General features: G+C 32.7%; 1 protein-coding gene across 2 annotated transcripts in view; it reads right to left on the bottom strand.

The window, feature by feature from the left end:
* Vha100-1 (V-type ATPase subunit a family protein Vha100-1) overlaps nt 1-7,181 on the bottom strand; it is an 89,186-nt gene extending 82,005 nt beyond the window's left edge. Inside the window, exons 1-2 of one of the 2 annotated variants that reach the window (XM_067262895.1) lie at nt 6,965-7,181; nt 1,399-1,477 (exon numbers count right to left, since the gene is read on the bottom strand). In XM_067262895.1, the coding sequence (XP_067118996.1) occupies nt 1,399-1,477; nt 6,965-7,081 (196 nt within the window). In that variant the 5' untranslated portion in view covers nt 7,082-7,181. The remainder of the gene's footprint in view (nt 1-1,398; nt 1,478-6,964) is intronic. The other variant, XM_067262897.1, reaches the window with a different exon arrangement.
* Nucleotides 7,182-16,571: the final 9,390 nt, after the last annotated feature.

The raw sequence follows: 16,571 nt of genomic DNA, 5'->3' as shown, positions 1-16,571 counted from the left end.
GGTCAATGGTAGTGGGGATACCATTATGTGTGATTAGTAATTATGCTATGGACTTTTGATGGTGGGGTGCATTACCATTATTATTATTATCTCTCAACAATATCCCCACGTGTTGTTTATAAAAAGTATTTTTTATTGACAGCAAGGAAAAGGACATAGCTAGTTTCTCCAGATTTTCTCTACAAGCAGTAATTTTTTTCATTATTTATTCGGTATTTTTAAATTTTTTATTGACAAGACTATGTCTTGTTTATAAGATCATGCTGTCTGCTGTGTTACCAGCTTAGAGGTATGAAGGAGTACATGTCAAAAGTTGCAATTTGGCACAAAGTATTAGGTGCCCAAATCATGCGTGCATGAAAAAAAAACAGACTTGTAGGTACTCAGGGAAACGAGAACCGAGTCAAAATAAAATTCAAAATGGCAACACACTCTGCAAACAGGCAGTGCGAGATTTGCGCATGCATTGCTCATTGGGGAGTTGGAAATGCCGTGGGGGTACACTAATGAAAAAAGGTTGGAAACTGCTGCTCTAGCCGCTCATAGCATCTGGACAGGCCACACTCATTGTGCATGCACCACCTAGTTTTTGTAAATTGTTTCGAACTTACGATAGAACTGTTATTTAAACAGCATTCGTTAATCGAATATCCATCTAGGAATGGTTAAGAACCTGATGCAGAGCCCAGAATGGGTTCGAAAACATTTATTTTTTCCATTTTTTTTCAATGTTTCGTTATCACACAGTGAATGGTTCCGTGTGCATAGTTAGGTTAATTCATTTTTATTTAATAAAGAATCTTATTTTAAATTTAAATAATTAAGCCATAAAGTCTAAAAAATATTTTACTCTAATTATTAATTAATTCTTCTCTAATTAGAAATTAATAAATTATTAGAAATTTTTAACTAATTAAAAGTTTGTTTTCAAAATTGATCCTCTAAAAATTGAAAAAGATAATTTATTTCAAAGAATGTTCATTTAAAAACAGTTTAATAGACTAATAAACATTTTCCATAATTTAATTGTTTTGCTCATTTGCAATTTTTTATGTACACACCATCTTTTAAATGGATAACCACAGGTATCCAATTACCCAGGTAATAGGGTTTTGTACCTGTTTCCAAGTATATAAACTTATCAAATAATTTCTAGTCAAACTGATCATCAGAATAAAACCATTTGTTAACTGTACAATCCTATTTAAAAATGAATATTACTATTTGAAATGAATGTTATGAATATTATGATAATAATATATATATTATATATATTACATATTAATGTACAGGTATAATCCTACTCTTAATTTTATATTTAAAATTTTAATATGAAGTTATTTCTTTCTTATATAATTAAATTTATAAAAAAAAAGTTTGTTTTAATTTTACACTTACGCAATTTTCTTTCCATTTCATCGCATCTTCTAACTTCATTGACAAACTTTCTTTGAAATGCATTCACATCAGGGTTTAACTAGAAAATTTCATAAAAAATTTTAAAATTATCATTTATTTTATTAATGACAGTAATAATAACAGCTGGTTTTATTTTAAAAACTAAAAACAAGCTCTGAAATGATGCAAAAATAATTTTGTAGTAATAAAAATTTCAAATATCTTCACAAACTCCAATCTGAATATAATGATCTACTTTTATTAGACTAAAATTCAGTAGTCGATTCATGGAAAATGCTTACAAAAATTTTGAAACTTAAAGGAGAAAATTTGTGTTTTTCTGAATGAAAATGGCCATAATATTTCTAAACTTTACAATAATTGAAAAGTTCAAAAATATCATGGCCAATTTTCACTGTCAGTCAGTAATAATTTTTTCAGCCCAATAAAAAATTTCAACTGGACATAGCTGTTCTATTATACATAACTCTTTTGTACTGGTACTTATTGTGAGGTCAGCAGGGGGTATAGAGTCCAGAATAAACTCTATACTACTTAATCGGCAGTCAAGTTGGCCACTAAATTGTAGGATGGCTTCCTAAGAAGTTAGTTAAGGTGCAGAAGTTTGTAAGAAACCCCTGCAAGTTGTTTTTTCTGATACCAGCCTAGTTTAAGCATTAGGCACACTCGTATACACCTGAGAAGAATCTCGAGAGGGAGGGACATAAATAAGTGGATAGGACGTTAGCTCAGATTTGAGACATTCACGAGACCATGTTAAACAACAAATAAGAGTTTATTAAAACAAAATGAATGAGTTACAAGACAATATCTAAATATCTACCCTTTCCTAATCACGTAGAGAGAGAGAGAGAGAGAGATTACAATCGGATCTGAATATCATACTACCTTGTCTTGTATAACTTGTGCATGTTTCTCTTCTCTGTATAGCAGAGAACAGTGTTGCAGGGAGCTCAGGAGAACCTTGTTTTTCTAATATCGTGGAAAACTTCTTTCCTAGGAACCAGTTGGATACCTTCTTCATTAGAAGACTCATCTAATTCCAGTTAATTGTTCAAGAATTCAAATTGTTAACATTTGATTCTCAGCAAAGACTTTTCAACGCAATCTGTAGTATACAATGTGCATTGATAACTCAGTTCTTTCACCATCATCAAACAATTCCACCATTTCTAAACGTTTATGCCTCTTGAACATTAGCGAAATTGAGGCCAAAGTTTTAAATGCAAAAACGTGTACGTCGGACGTTCAGCGCTGCTTTCCTGTAAGCCTAGAAGTTTGACAATCGCGTTTGGAATGTCGAGCATGATTCCACTGACTTTCCAAACACCATTGTCAAACTTCTACGCTTACAGGAAAGCGGCGCCGAAAGTCCGACGTACACGTTTTCGCGTTTAAAACTTCGGCCTCAACCTCACTATTATTAAACATAAGCAACTCTCTCCATATGCCTTTCTCAACATTTCATTTGTTTCAGTAACTGATTTTATTTTTGAGTTTTATGCAAAATTTAATCACAACTTGCTCTTTCATGTTTAAAATTGTAATACAAGAAACAAATGCTAAGTAAAAACTTGAATAACTTACCAGCCAAACAATGCAATTTAATAAACTTGTATCAAAAAGTTTACGAATTATGTTATGTAAAAGTATGTAGAAGATTGGATGATTGTTTTATTTTATGTAATTATTTATTCAATTTATTGTATAACTGTAGCATGTCTGAGGAGTGGCTAAAGCCTGAAATGCATTTACATTAAGAATGGTATTAAATTAAATTAGATGATATTCTCGTCGCTTAGTCCTCGTCAATCAGAAGAAATGGGGCTATTCACATTGGGATTTGAAAAATATTTTTATTTTTCTAAATTTATGATGTATTTCTGGATTAATTAATATTATAACCTAATCCATAATAGTTAGATTTAAAATGAAATATTGAGATTCCAAAAATATTAAACTGAAAGAAGTTGAACATATTATTTTAAATTTATATACAGGAGGGTGCAAAAGTAGGTATACAGTTATGAAAAAATAAAACAGGTACAATAATCATTGCATTTATTATATAAACAAATGTATATAATTTAATTATATAACATGTAAATCATGCCAATGTAAATCATTTATTATACAAACAAACGAATGAATTAAGCATTCTAATTTATTCTGAATGAATATTTTATTTAAATGTTTATTTTAGTAAACATATTTTGTTAATTTAATTCAAATGGTGTTTTTATGAAAAAACAATAAATAGATGATATTTACAACATAATTGCAATGGTCTATCTATATATAATGTAGTCAATCATGTGCATTATTGCATGACTAGAAAACATGTTATATGAATGGTATATGAGTAGCTGTTTCAAAATTTCCAAAACATTATATTTATAGTAGAAAAGCCTTATCTTTGTTAATTATTATTATAAAGAAAGGACTAAAAAAACAATTGGACTAGATAGATAAGTAAACTATAGTCACACATTCAAACCAAAAATCTTAATATAAGACCAGTGAAGAACTTTAACAATATTTTCAGTTTCTAAATTTAATCAGACTAAAATATTTCGAAAATTTATTTGATAAATTTAGCAAAAATATATTTATAACTGAAAATTTCATTAATATGCAATATAAACATATCAATTTTGTCAAAAATTTGATTTTACTTTTTAAATAAATTATTATATTTCAAATATTTTATTTCATGGCATATGAAATTTAATGAACATTTACCTTTGACGAAAGAATTATCCATAAACTGTGGAAAATAAAACAAAGTTTATTTTTCGAAAAAAATTAACCATATAAATTATCTGCTTCCAAAACCAGATATATTCCTATTTCACATACCGTATTTTACAGACTATAAGACGCACTTTTTTCTTTGAAAACTTGCCTCCAAAATTCAGGTGCATCTTATGGTCCGTAAAATACGGTAGTTTTTTAGAAGAAAAAATCATATCCATTTATTCTATGATTAAGTTCATTTTAGGATGTTTAAAATGGAATTAATATTATAATCATTTCAGTACTTGTGGGTTATCCTCCCACTGTCACATCATATTGCAGTTGAAATAGAGTGCAGTCTAAAAGTAGAAATTTAATTTTGTCAATTTCAAAAGTTACTTTTTTATATTAATCAATCATTAAAATACTTTATTTACTAAGATATTAAAATTAGAGAAAAATATTTATACTATTATAATAACATACAAACTCTAAATTCTAAATACTTGTATGATATTAAAATATAAAAAATTCAATTTATATTACTTCTCTAAGTATTAGTTTAATAATTCACTTTTTATACAATTGTTTTCAATAATTCACAAAATTGATTTTCCGTATAAAATTATCTCCATACAAATTCAGCAATATACAAGAATATTCCAATATACCTTTTCCATATACAGTATTTTTCCACATACCAACATCATATGTACAAAACACTTGTTATGTTACACTTTCATTTTTGATTTTTTCAGTCAGAATGAAATTTCGCTTTTAATATCTTGTTATGTGAAAACTTTCAGAATGCAATGTATCATATTCCTGTAGTAAATAATCATTATCAATTTCAGATGTATTCAAATTCCAAATACTGAATGATTAATCCACTTTCCACATAATATCTCATCAACACAAACTCTCAAATCAAAGACTAATTTGAATATTAGTGCATAATACCAAATTATTATTAGTGTGTTACTTCTAAAAAAAAAAAAATAGTTATTTTAACCTTATACAAAATTAATATTTTTTAATGTTGAAACATTTGAATTTACTATCTTTGATTTGTTCAGAATTTAATTATTTCATTTAATCACCTATTCAAACTCATGTAAATTGTTTTGTGACATCAATACGACAGAGCATAGTAGATGCATGAGATTGGAAAGCACCATGCAACACATCATGCGGAAGGATAACCCACAAGTATCATAATTTCAAACAGATATCATGTGAACTTATATTTAATACAAACAATAGTTATTTTTTTGAAATTGTTTTGGTTTATTATGATTCCTATACCATTAAAATATTTAATATAATTTGTAATTAGAATGCAAATTGTGAAAGTTGATTTTGTATTAAATTGTATATACAATAAATGAAAATATCAAGTTTATTAAACGCTATATTCTGTTGCAATTTTTATGATTTATAATGCATTTTTAGAATATGTTCTAACTAACTGGTATCTAAAAAATATTTCCAAACACTTGAAAAATCACTTTTAAAATAACAATGGCAATTTGATATTTCCTATTTCATAGATTAATATACAGCTTTTCATTTATTAAAACAATTTCTCCTCCTGGTCCTCCTTCAATGTAAGAAAGTGAAAAAGAAAAAAAAACTATTTAGAAAACATATTACTAATGCTGACAATAATTAGTTTTAAACCTTACAAACACGCATTCAGATTTAATCAGTCTAAATTAACTAAACCATCATTACATTTAAATGGTCAAAAATGTTCTAATTAATAAATTCCCCTTTAAATGTTTTTAAATGTAAAATTACTATTTCTTTCTAAACTTATAAAAAATAATAATATATAAAACTTTATAATAAATTTTAAAAATATAAGAAAGAAAAATTTTTATTTGTGTTTATACAATTTTTGAAATAAATAATACCTTCATTTTTGCATCTAATGCAAACTTACATATTATACATTGTTATTCTTTTAAATTTATAACACAAACTAGATAAGAGATAATACACACTAATAAAATGCAAAAAATTAAGCCCTAATGTATTTCTTAAGAATTAAAAATAAAAACTAGATCAAGTAGTTGTGGAGTCTGCATATACAAGTTTTATTTCAGGCCGGTAACAAAATATACAAATATTGATTAGAAAATATCTAATCAACATTCGTAGACTATTTGCGGATATTGTGCGAACTTTTCAATAATGATTTCCTTCGAAAAGCGTCGTTAAAGTCAGGCAACAATTTCGAATTTAGAAATTTACGAAACAAAATGAAGCAAACGAACGAAAAAGAAATATGACCCATTTTACAAAGTAACGGCATTCAAAGTTTAATTTTTTTTCATAAGAATGTTAGCAGTTTTGATTTTGTATCATAAATTCCAGATAACATTTTTATATTATATTTGAAATAACAAAAGTATGTCTTATTTAGTGGTATTTTTTTTGGTTCACTTTTTGTAGTATTTTATGTCTCATTTTTGTATCTGTGTTTTTAATATAGTTGCAATTGTATTATGATTGTGATGATTATAATGCTTTTATCCAGTATTAATAAATCTTGATCTTTGGATTTGGTTTGTTGGATTCGATTTGTTGATTAATAAATACTGGATTGTTGGATTTATTAATACTGGATCTTTACTGGATCTTTTCCATTATTAATACTGGAACAAAGATCCAGTATTAATAAATCCAACAAACCAAAAAGCAACCTTTGTGTTGCTTTTTGGTTTGTTTCATTAGTTACGTTACAAATACTGTGAATCGGGTCGCTAAAATAAGGACATATGAAAAAAATCGATTAAAAACTTACGTCTCGAAACTGCACCATTCCCAATTCTCCTAATTCCGAAACACAAGCATAAGCAGCTTCAGATTGAAGAAAGAGTTGACATAAAGTCATTTCTTCGCTTCTAAATAAAGACCCCATATTTAATTGTCTTGTAGTGCGGATTGTACGGATCACAAATTGAAAACTGTATTCATCGATCAGACAGTTCTGCGACAGTGACGTCACATAGGTTTCGATACATCCGGGGAGAAATTCCAAGAATTATATACGGATTTATATTCCGGTGAGAGATGATTTAAAATTATACAATATAAATAATATTATAATTATGGATTAATTAATATTATAACGATATATAAAAATTCTCGTCGTAAAAAAAAATATAGGTGGCGACTCCTTCGTCTTTTAACGTCGTCTGCTAGTAGTCGGTCTATCACGATGTATAACATGTTGCCAACAGTATACGAGTGTTTTTTTTTTTTTTTAAGATTATCATACAGTATTAATATCAATTTTCGGAATCGAAATGATAGTTTTTGTATTCGAATTTTAAACTAATAAAACTTTGATTAAGAAAAAAGCTTTCTATATATAATTTTATTGCTCTAATTATAATTCAACGCAAAGCGCTACTATATGGCCGATGCTCATTACAAGCCGGCCTGACGCTTACAACACATGAAAAGTGCATTAGCACGAAACATAATATTATTTCTGTATTTGTGTAGTGCTGAAATATTTAGAATATCACATTACTGATTTGGTTTTGATTTTTAAATTGTATGTACCGGTACAGTGCAGTACATAGTTATAAAAATAAAATTGAATGCGTAGAAGTTTGTTTATTAAATGCGCAAAAAAAAGTGTATAAAAGTCACAAAATTGAAAATTGCCTTCGTTGAAAATTTTAAATCTTTGAAATTCTATAAATATTTATCAATTAAAACGTTGTTATTTAAATTCGTTTTTCAATTTACCATAAAACTGGTATTTAAAAACTTATAAACATTTCACTGATATTGGACTTCTTACAAACAAAAAATAATGTACTGTATTTGAAAAAAATATACTGTAATTGTAAACAAAGAAGTATAATTGCTTGTCCATTTAAGGAATTAAAAAAGCTCTTCAATAGCTGTTCGATCCTGACAAGTTTGACCAATCACAGCGCTTTTGCTTATCTTGGTTGTATAAAAAAATTCGCTTCTCGGAGACCGTCGTTTACCTTCTACTCGGTTTCGTCTAGTGCATTTACCCGCGACCCGTATATACACCATCGGAGGACTCACCTGGCAGACATTCGGGTTCTGTAACAAGTGCTGGGCGTGGACGGAAGAGTACCGTTCTCAGATTCAACAATCGGTTTCTGGACCTAAAGGCGTTTCGAAAACTTCCGGAAAATAGTCCGTATAAAGTAAAGGCTGCAGCCTCCGACATCGAAAATCCGGCTGAAAAGGCCTATAGGCAGTGGGGGGAGAAAAGAGCGCGACTCCACCTCGACTAAGTCTTATTGTTCTCTTATCGTCGGACCGGATAATGCCGGGTCCAAATTCCGTGTTTCCGTTTTCCGATGCCTGATCCGAAAACAAATCTGATAGAGGATTTTAGTTTATCAAACAATATATGAAATATTTTTAATAATTAATAATTATTTAAAATAAAGTACACAAAGTTCTTATGTAACAAAGTAGAAAACTGATAAAATATCGACGTATTTTAAAGAACTAGTGAAGCTCGCTTTAGTGATAAAAATCGCGAGGGGGCAATCGTCCTTATCTCTCTTTTGAGTCCGCAACTTCTCTTTTTCGCTTTCATCCAACACCTACTACTAATACCGGTCTCACAATTGGTATATTATGATGTACTAGAGATGCACGTTCGTTTGTATCGATAGCGAACAATCGACTATTGTTTCCTCTATCGATAACAATCTATCAAATAAATTAGCTAACCGACACTATTACGATAGTATCACAACGCTATCGATGTACAGTATTTTATCGAATTCATGAATTTATTTTGTTAGTGAACTTATTTTGCTAATGAAAATAATCAAAGAAAAAACAGTGGAACCACAGTTCCTACACAATGCAAATACATCCATGTTTAACTTGAAATGACAATAAAGTGTTTTCATAGATTATGATGCTTGTAATTTTTCTATGTATTATATTCTTTCTATATTGTATTTAACATATTATATATAGATTTTTATGCATCAGTAGCTTCCGGTAAGTCTGATTACTAGTTAAAATGTTAACGCGTATAGAATTCAACCTTTCAGAAATCATTTTGGCAATCATATCAACACAGTGTTGATTAAATAATTGTCTGTAAAGATGTAGATGGTTAAGGCTATTTTGTCTGACCATGAAGCGGTAGGCATAAATTGCATGCAAGAAACATTTTTTGCTTGGTTATTATGCTGTTTAATATTGATATGATATCCATCTTCTCCTCTAATAAGATTATTATTATCTTAACCAGAATTTTAAAAGTAGGGCATGAAATTCCCTTCTCTTATTACTTTGGCTCCAAATGATGCCATTTGAAATAGAGTGTTGTACTGTCTAAAATTGTCTAAGAAATGTATAGAAAGAAGATATGTTCCTAAAATCAAATTTTTAATGAAATCAGGAGGTTCTTCAAGTTGTTCAAGAACAATTTTCCCCGCAGCACAACAAACTCCAGATGTTTCGTGATACCATTTTTTGGCAAAACAATGATCACATATTTTGATCATTTTACCTATTCGAACCTCTTTCATATTCAAATAGTCATTTTCAGGATGGTAATGAAAAGCTGATTTGAAACCTAAAAAATTCCTCCCTACACGCATTCGATTCTGAGTCGAACGAATTCGTTGCTCTTCCAGTCTTTGAGACCGCTCTGCTGTAGATTCACCTTGTCCACAATTATGAACAATAATAGCGCTAGGACGGCCGGATGGCCGAGCGGTAAAGGTGGCAGCCTACCGCTCTGGGGGACCCGGGATCGAATCCGAACGGGTCGAATAATCCCCAGGAATTTTTCGGGGGGTGGTCCGTTCGGATATGTCGGGCCCCGTCCCTCACCACCCGGTCGCCCCATTGTGAGCCTGGCCGAACCCATAATGGGCCTACTAAAAGAGGCCCTCTTAGTGCCCACAGGGCGGAAAGAGTTAAAAAATAATAATAATAAATAATAGCGCTAGAACTTTTCCTTCCTATTCGTGCTCTCGCAGCTCTCGGCATTATGTATCAATCAATCTCAAAAATATTCACTTGAGATAAATCCAATAACTATTTCGAATACTTTGTGCAATTACCTGCAGAAATTAATGCGTGATGATTAAAAAAACCCGCCATCAGAACACGTACTGCAATCTAGGATGATGACGTCACTTTTTTAATTCCTCGAAGATTTTGCTAATTAACTAATTATAATTAAATATCAGTTCTTCAAATATAATAGTAAACTTCATTAATACATGTCGTTACATAACTCTAGATATTTTCTATTTCGAAGTTAAGACAATGAAGAAAATATACATTTTCAAGTCTATGTTTTAATCCATTTTTTACACCAGCCACAGAAGTAACAGCTAAAAATACATGAAGATAAACTTCACGAAAAAACAAACAGTAAGTAGAAAATTCACATGGTTAAAACGATATCAACGTCAGCCTTTCTATGGAGGATCTGACGTTTTCACATTAAAAACGGAAGTATAATCTTCTTACCATACCATCAAGTCCTTAACATATTTATAACTGGTCTGGCCCTCTAGTTATAAATATGTTAAGGACTTGATGGTATGGTAAGAAGATTATACTTCCGTTTTTAATGTGAAAACGTCAGATCCTCCATAGAAAGGCTGACGTTGATATCGTTTTAACCATGTGAATTTTCTACTTACTGTTTGTTTTTTCGTGAAGTTTATCTTCATGTACTTTTAGCTGTTACTTCTGTAGCTGGTGTAAAAAATGGATTAAAACATAGACTTGAAAATGTATATTTTCTTCATTGTCTTAACTTCGAAATTCATTAATACACTTTGCTTAGCGATAATGCCTTGACAGGAAGTACTAATTTATGTGTCGCCATCTAGTGAAGAGAGAGACGAATAGACAGGCAGAAATCCGTTGCAGTTTTATTTAATTAATAAAAAATCTGTAGGTTTGATTAGTGATAAACATTTCAGGGATCATAAAGATGCTACTGTTAAAATTTGGTAACGATTGGTTCAGTAGTTTTCCAGTTAGTGGTCACAAACAAAAAATACATTGTCTCTTTATATAGTAGTATAGGCCTGGCCAATCCGCGGGCCGCATTGGCCCATCACGTTAAATTGTGTGGCCCGCTAAGCGATATTATGTATCTATTACAACTTTTGTTTCCCGTTATGTGTATACCAAAACAATTAAATAAATGAAAATTTGCATCTGTCATTGCTTTTTTTTTAACTCTTTCGCCCAGTGGGCACTAAGAGGGCCTCTTACAGCAAGCCCATTATGGGTTCGGCCAGGCCCACAATGGGGCGGCCGGGTGGTGAGGGACGAGGACCGACATATCCGGACGAGTCGAAAAATCCCCAGGAATTTTTCGACTCGTCCGGATTTGATCCCGGCTCCCCCAGGGCGGCAGGCTGCTAACCTTGACCACTCGGCCATCCGGCCCATGTGTCATTGCTATAATGCGCAAGTGCGAGTACGAATTCTTGGTATAACAATAAAATCTTATTCATTTTGTATTTGTTTTACTTTTTTAAAAGCATGTTTGCCTAAATTGTGGCCCACCGTAATGTTACGCGTGATCAAAGTGGCCCGCGAAACGATTTGGGTTGGCCAGGTCTGGTGTAGAATATAGATATAGATTCAGAGATACGATAAATCTGCGTTTATGTAGTTTTGAAGATTACAGTAGACCCCTATAACACGGGTTCGTATAACACGGATTCGTATAACACGACGGAAAAATTGCGATCGTGTTCGTATAACATGCTAAAAAGAGGCTCGTATAACACGATAAAAGAATGAGACAGATTGTCATAGCCGACTCGTGTCTCGACAGGATTGGTCGAATCTGGGCCAATAGTGGACATTGCACAAACCGTTGAGTTTAAACGAGCAGCGGACCTACTAAAAACCATTTATTCTTCAACGGCCATAAAAATTATATTTCTATTAATGATGTTTCCAAAGTTCGGCGAGTTTTTCGCAGAAAGAATATCTTATCAGGAAACGCGTCCACCGTTCGATGAGCCGCTCCGCGACGAAAACAAGCTTAAGCAATGGCGTTTTCGAACGGTGCGCACTCGGTAAGTATTCCTACTATTTTTTGTTTATAGCATAGTTTATATGGATTATTTCCAAAAAATTATACGTGTTTTGTAAATGTTCGAGACAAATTAGTCTAGGCTCGGTTAATTTTATGGAAGAAAACCTTTCAAACAGCCGTAGCCCCTAAACTGCACACATGCCGGGCTGTGATTGGCTCATGTATTTAAGTGACTCCTACAACACGGAATTCATATAACACGGAACGTATCTACTGTAGGCCGCGTTTCTTCATGCAACGAGTGTAGCAAAAATGACGTCACGAGCAGCTATCGCTACACGTCGCTGCATCATAGTTTAGAAACGCTTTCCGCTCGAGCTAAACATGGATGCCGTAATCTATCCTTTAATTTTACAATTACAGCCGAAAGTAGCGCTTCAGTTAAAGAACTACAATATTTAAATAAAGAGATATAAAGAATTGAGCATTTCTGTTTCCGAAAATGTGAACAAAGTAAAGAGATAGATGTATAATTATATTTAAAATATAGTATTTTCTTATTCTTTAGATAACTTTCAGAGTCATCTTATAAAATTTAATCCTTCTTAATCTTTCCATGATATTTTTATCAACAGTTACTTCGACTTTTTTTATTTTCGCAGCATAATATCGTATTATACACACAAGCGTCCATTTTGCTTTACACGTGTAGCGAACGTAAAAGCTGCTTTATCTTTGCTGCAGCGACCTCTTGCAGCAAACGTTTAGAAACAGTTCGCTACTTGCAGCGCTGCACTTAGAAACGGGTTAGAGTGTTCGCTGTAAAGCGCTTCTCGAACGCCACATAAACAAACGCGGCCGTACTGTACTTGCGTTACACATTCCCCTTATTACTAAGAATCTTGTAATGCAATCGAATGTTTTTAATTTGATCAATTTTCTAGAACGTTTGCAATCGTTCTATAATCGAACAAATATGTAGTAACAAATTCGAAATTGAAACGGTCCGAACATTTGATTAAAAAATCATAATACGTAAATATTGTACTGTAAGTTTGGAAATTAAGTCTATTTGTCTCTCTCTTCACTAGATGGCGTCACATGAATTAGTACTTTGTCTATAAGAAAAGTCTATTATTGAAGTTTACTAATATATTTGAAGAACTGAAATTAAATTATAATTAGTTAATTAGCAAAAACTTTGAGGAATTAAAAAAGTGACGTCATTATGCTAGATGGCTGTATGTGTACTTATGGCGGGTTTTCGAATCGTTACGCATTAATTTCTGCAGGTAATTATAACAAAACCAGAAACAAAAAAATCGCATCTAAAATAGTAGAGTAGAAGCCGTTCTTCAGGTTAAGTCATAACGCTCACCATAATGCTCCCCACGAGGAAATTCCGACAAATCTCTTCTTAGTGTGATTCACATGGCGTACCCTACTAAAACGCAGTTAAAAACAAAGAATCGCATCTAAAATAGTACAATAGAAGCAGTTAATCAGGTTAAGCCTTAGGCCAGGAACACACATGCGTAAAATTGTTTGGCAGAAAACTGAATCAGAAATCAGCTTTCAGTTCAGTTTGTTTTACGCTTTTATGCCAGAACACACATACGTAAAAATTCTGGCCGAATAGGAAACACCACTGCCACTAACAGTGCTAATTTTATTAACTTTTTCTCTCATATATCTATTCCTTTGTACCTTCCATTTTTTCTGTACTGCCTCTGCTATAATTTAGAAAATTTAAATTAATACACTTGTATTCCGAATTCAAACAAAGAACGTGTGATCTAAACACTAGGCCTATATATCGATTCTATTAGACCTCTTTGTTATTTAAACTTTTGCACCTACAGCCATCCATAAACATTGTTTAAATACAGTGTCTTTATACATCACACTGATGTGATCGAACGGATTCGATAAACTCTTCTATTTCATTTATTTTTCGTTTTTTCGAGACCGTCACAATTGTAGGGTTAACCCTCATTACCGCCATTGTTAGAATAAAAACCACGTGTCTACTTTGACGTCACAGAAAAGACTTCTCTTTATTGGAGGAATTTTGGCGTAAAAATTTTACAGTATAAAAAGTAGAGACATGCTCTACTCTATTTTCAGTTCTGTTTCAGCCAAAATTTCAGAAAAATTTTTACATTTTCTGTTTTATGCTATATTTTACGCTGAATTTTACGCATGTGTGTTCCTGGCCTTACTCCAGGTTAATGCTGTCCCTCTTCCCCCACGGGGGAATTTCGAAAAATTCCTTCATTGTGTGCGTTTTCATGACATACCCTGAGTGCAGCGCCAGATCCAATAGGTGCGAGGCCCGATTGAATTTTTTTTGCGGGGCCCCTCAAACTTTAAATAACAAAATTAATTAACTATTAATTTACATATTAAAATATGTTGTTTTATTTTTAATAATAATATACCTAGATATTTATTTTTGTAACATGTACTATTTTTAAATATATAAATTTTGACGTGATGCGGGGCCCCTTCAATCGCGGTGCCCGATTGGCACCAATCGCTCCAATCGCCTAAAATCCGGCCCTGCCTGAGTGTGTACCAAATTCCACCTCTAGGTTCAGCTGCTTGCTCTGGGCGATGATGAATCAATCAGAGACTCAGTCAGTCAGTCAGTTAGGATAAGCAATTTTATATACTTAGATTAATTTTATTATTCCTTAATACATTCAACATTGTTTTTTGATGCCAATAACTTTAAGGTTGTATTGTATGAAACGATTATACACCCTCTCGAGCGACTCGGATCTTCTTTCTTCGTCCTCTCGGGCTGACTCGGTATGACCGCAACATTTAAGTAAAAAAAAGTTCATTGTTTCGAGTCATCAGTCAAGGTCTACGCGGTTCTTTACGTGTGAGAAATACATTTCGAGCACGTTAATTAATTTGTTTTATTATTTACATCTAAATTACCTTGCTGGTATTTTATTCATTAACGAATAATACAAAAAAAATTTAGAAATCCAGTTTTACTTTAAAAAGTAAGGGGAGAAATAGTCTGTATAGTGAAACATTTTTTTTGCAAACTTTGTATGCTTTGTTTTTAATTCAAAGAACGGCCCTTTTCAGGGCCAAAACTTTTTGGCCCTGAAAAGGGCCGTTTAATATTCTGAAGTTCACTTTGAACTGGTGTACATAGTTACAGCTTTAGTATCCTCCAAAACGGCGTGCTTGGCCAATTCTCAGGGTAACAAAAAAAGAACGGCACTTTGGATTTCCTTCTTCGCCCTGTCGGGCAGACTATCAATCTTCCTTCTTTGCCCCTACGGGTTGACTCGGATCTTCCTTCTTTGCCCCTACGGGCTGACTTGGATCTTCCTTCTTTGCCCCTACGGGCTGACTCGGATCTTCCTTCTTCGCCCCTACGGGCTGACTCGGATCTTCCTTCTTCGCCCCTACGGGCTGACTCAGATCTTCCTTCTCGGACCTTCCTTTCCTTGGATATTGACGTAGTTTTGGATACACCGTTGCAATTACTATCATAACAGAGAGAGTTCCTTTGAATGGGAATGTAGTCATCATGACATGACGAACTGATCGAAATGAAGTAGTCCCAAGTATCAAGTTTCTCAAGATGGAGGAAGGAGCAGAAACCAGGACCAGATCTGTAAGAGAAAATATCGTTTTGTACATTTTACAAGAATCATGCATATAAAACTAAAACAGAAATATATCAATTTACCTTTTGTGCTAGCAGTGATGTCTTACCAGGCAGTCTGCATGCAGGCCCTTCCCGCACCGTGTGCATGCATGCCTGGATGTCCTTCTTCTGTTTAGGAGTGCTGCACACAGCACATCGACATCGCATACTGCCTGGTAGCTTTAAGAAAGCTACTGGTCCTTGGGGGTCTGGAAGGCGCACAACTTCTTTCTCCTCTTTCCTCCACTCCATCCATTGTCCCGCCAGGCTCATTATTACCGCTTCATTAAAATCACGGCGACTCATAATTTTGGCTAGGCCTCGGGACTGGGAATTCTCCTTGTAAAGAAGATAGGCGTTCAACAACATCCTGGCCATGATGTTGAACGCTACTTTCTTCCAATATTTCACAGTCCTCCTTTCATCCAAATATGCATACAACATCATATCTGATACATCAACTCTCCCCATAAATTTGTTATATGAATGAACTATTTCTAGCTTTAATGTAGCCTTCCCGCGCTTATCAATTTTGATATCGCGTGCCCTTGCATGGTTGGATAAAAGAATAACCGGATCTATTTTTGATTTCCTTTCCCGAAGGCCACACGCCAATATAGGACCAGATCTGCAATAAGAGATCTGGCCTACAGAGAATTTGCCTTTTAACTGAGGTGGTAATAATTTCCTATT

This window comes from Centruroides vittatus, unplaced genomic scaffold (genome assembly GCF_030686945.1).
Source record: "Centruroides vittatus isolate TY-2023 unplaced genomic scaffold, ASM3068694v2 contig_1634, whole genome shotgun sequence".
NCBI classification, from domain to species: domain Eukaryota; kingdom Metazoa; phylum Arthropoda; class Arachnida; order Scorpiones; family Buthidae; genus Centruroides; species Centruroides vittatus.
This window is presented reverse-complemented; position numbering and strand designations above follow the sequence as displayed.